Here is a 680-nt window from a genome sequence, read left to right on the forward strand (position 1 = left end):
CCGCCGCTGCTGACGGCCGAGGGCCCGCGCGACGCGCCCGACGACCTGCTCGCCGAGGTGACCGCGTCTCGTTCTCGTTGCTTTTGTTCCGTTTTGTCCGCTCCGGCGTCGTCTGAACGCTATCACGTGACGGTCACTTTATCGTTTTTGTGCTTCGTTCTACGTATACCCGCATCGAGTTATCATCGCGTGTGAAATAAACTTAATTACAATGTTTGGTTCTAAGTACAAATAACCGGTTACTTCTTGTATTAAGTCAGGGAGGCATATTCAATGCATAAACGCTTAAGTGTTCTGTATTCGCAGTGATCCCCAACACTATCGGCGACTTCGTTCGCGTGAACTTCGACCACGAACAATTGGAAACTTTCAATAAAATAATGTTTAAGATGTAGACATATACTTTTCTTCACAAATTTCCGCAGATATCATTAATTTTACTTCAAATGTTCCAGATCTCGATTATTATAAGTCGACCGAAAATCGATTATTATAAGAGCCTGGCCAACTTTTGCTAAGACATAATTTGTATTTATGTAATAGTATAGCTGGGCTCTTGGAGTTCCATATCGCGACTTTCAAATCTTCCATTTTTATAAGTTAACAAAAAATGCCCATTAGACTGTACAATGTTTACTAAGACGTCATTCCTGTACATGTTATAGTGTAGCTGAGCTCTT

General features: G+C 41.9%; 1 protein-coding gene across 1 annotated transcript in view; it reads left to right on the forward strand.

The window, feature by feature from the left end:
* Window positions 1–395, forward strand: part of LOC119833083 — a 6,327-nt gene extending 5,932 nt beyond the window's left edge. Inside the window, exon 4 of the mRNA XM_038356955.1 lies at window positions 307–395. Within this exon, the coding sequence (XP_038212883.1) occupies window positions 307–395 (89 nt within the window). The remainder of the gene's footprint in view (window positions 1–306) is intronic.
* The last annotated feature ends 285 nt before the right edge of the window (window positions 396–680 follow it).

Source organism: Zerene cesonia, chromosome 16 (assembly GCF_012273895.1).
Source record: "Zerene cesonia ecotype Mississippi chromosome 16, Zerene_cesonia_1.1, whole genome shotgun sequence".
Lineage (NCBI taxonomy): Eukaryota > Metazoa > Arthropoda > Insecta > Lepidoptera > Pieridae > Zerene > Zerene cesonia.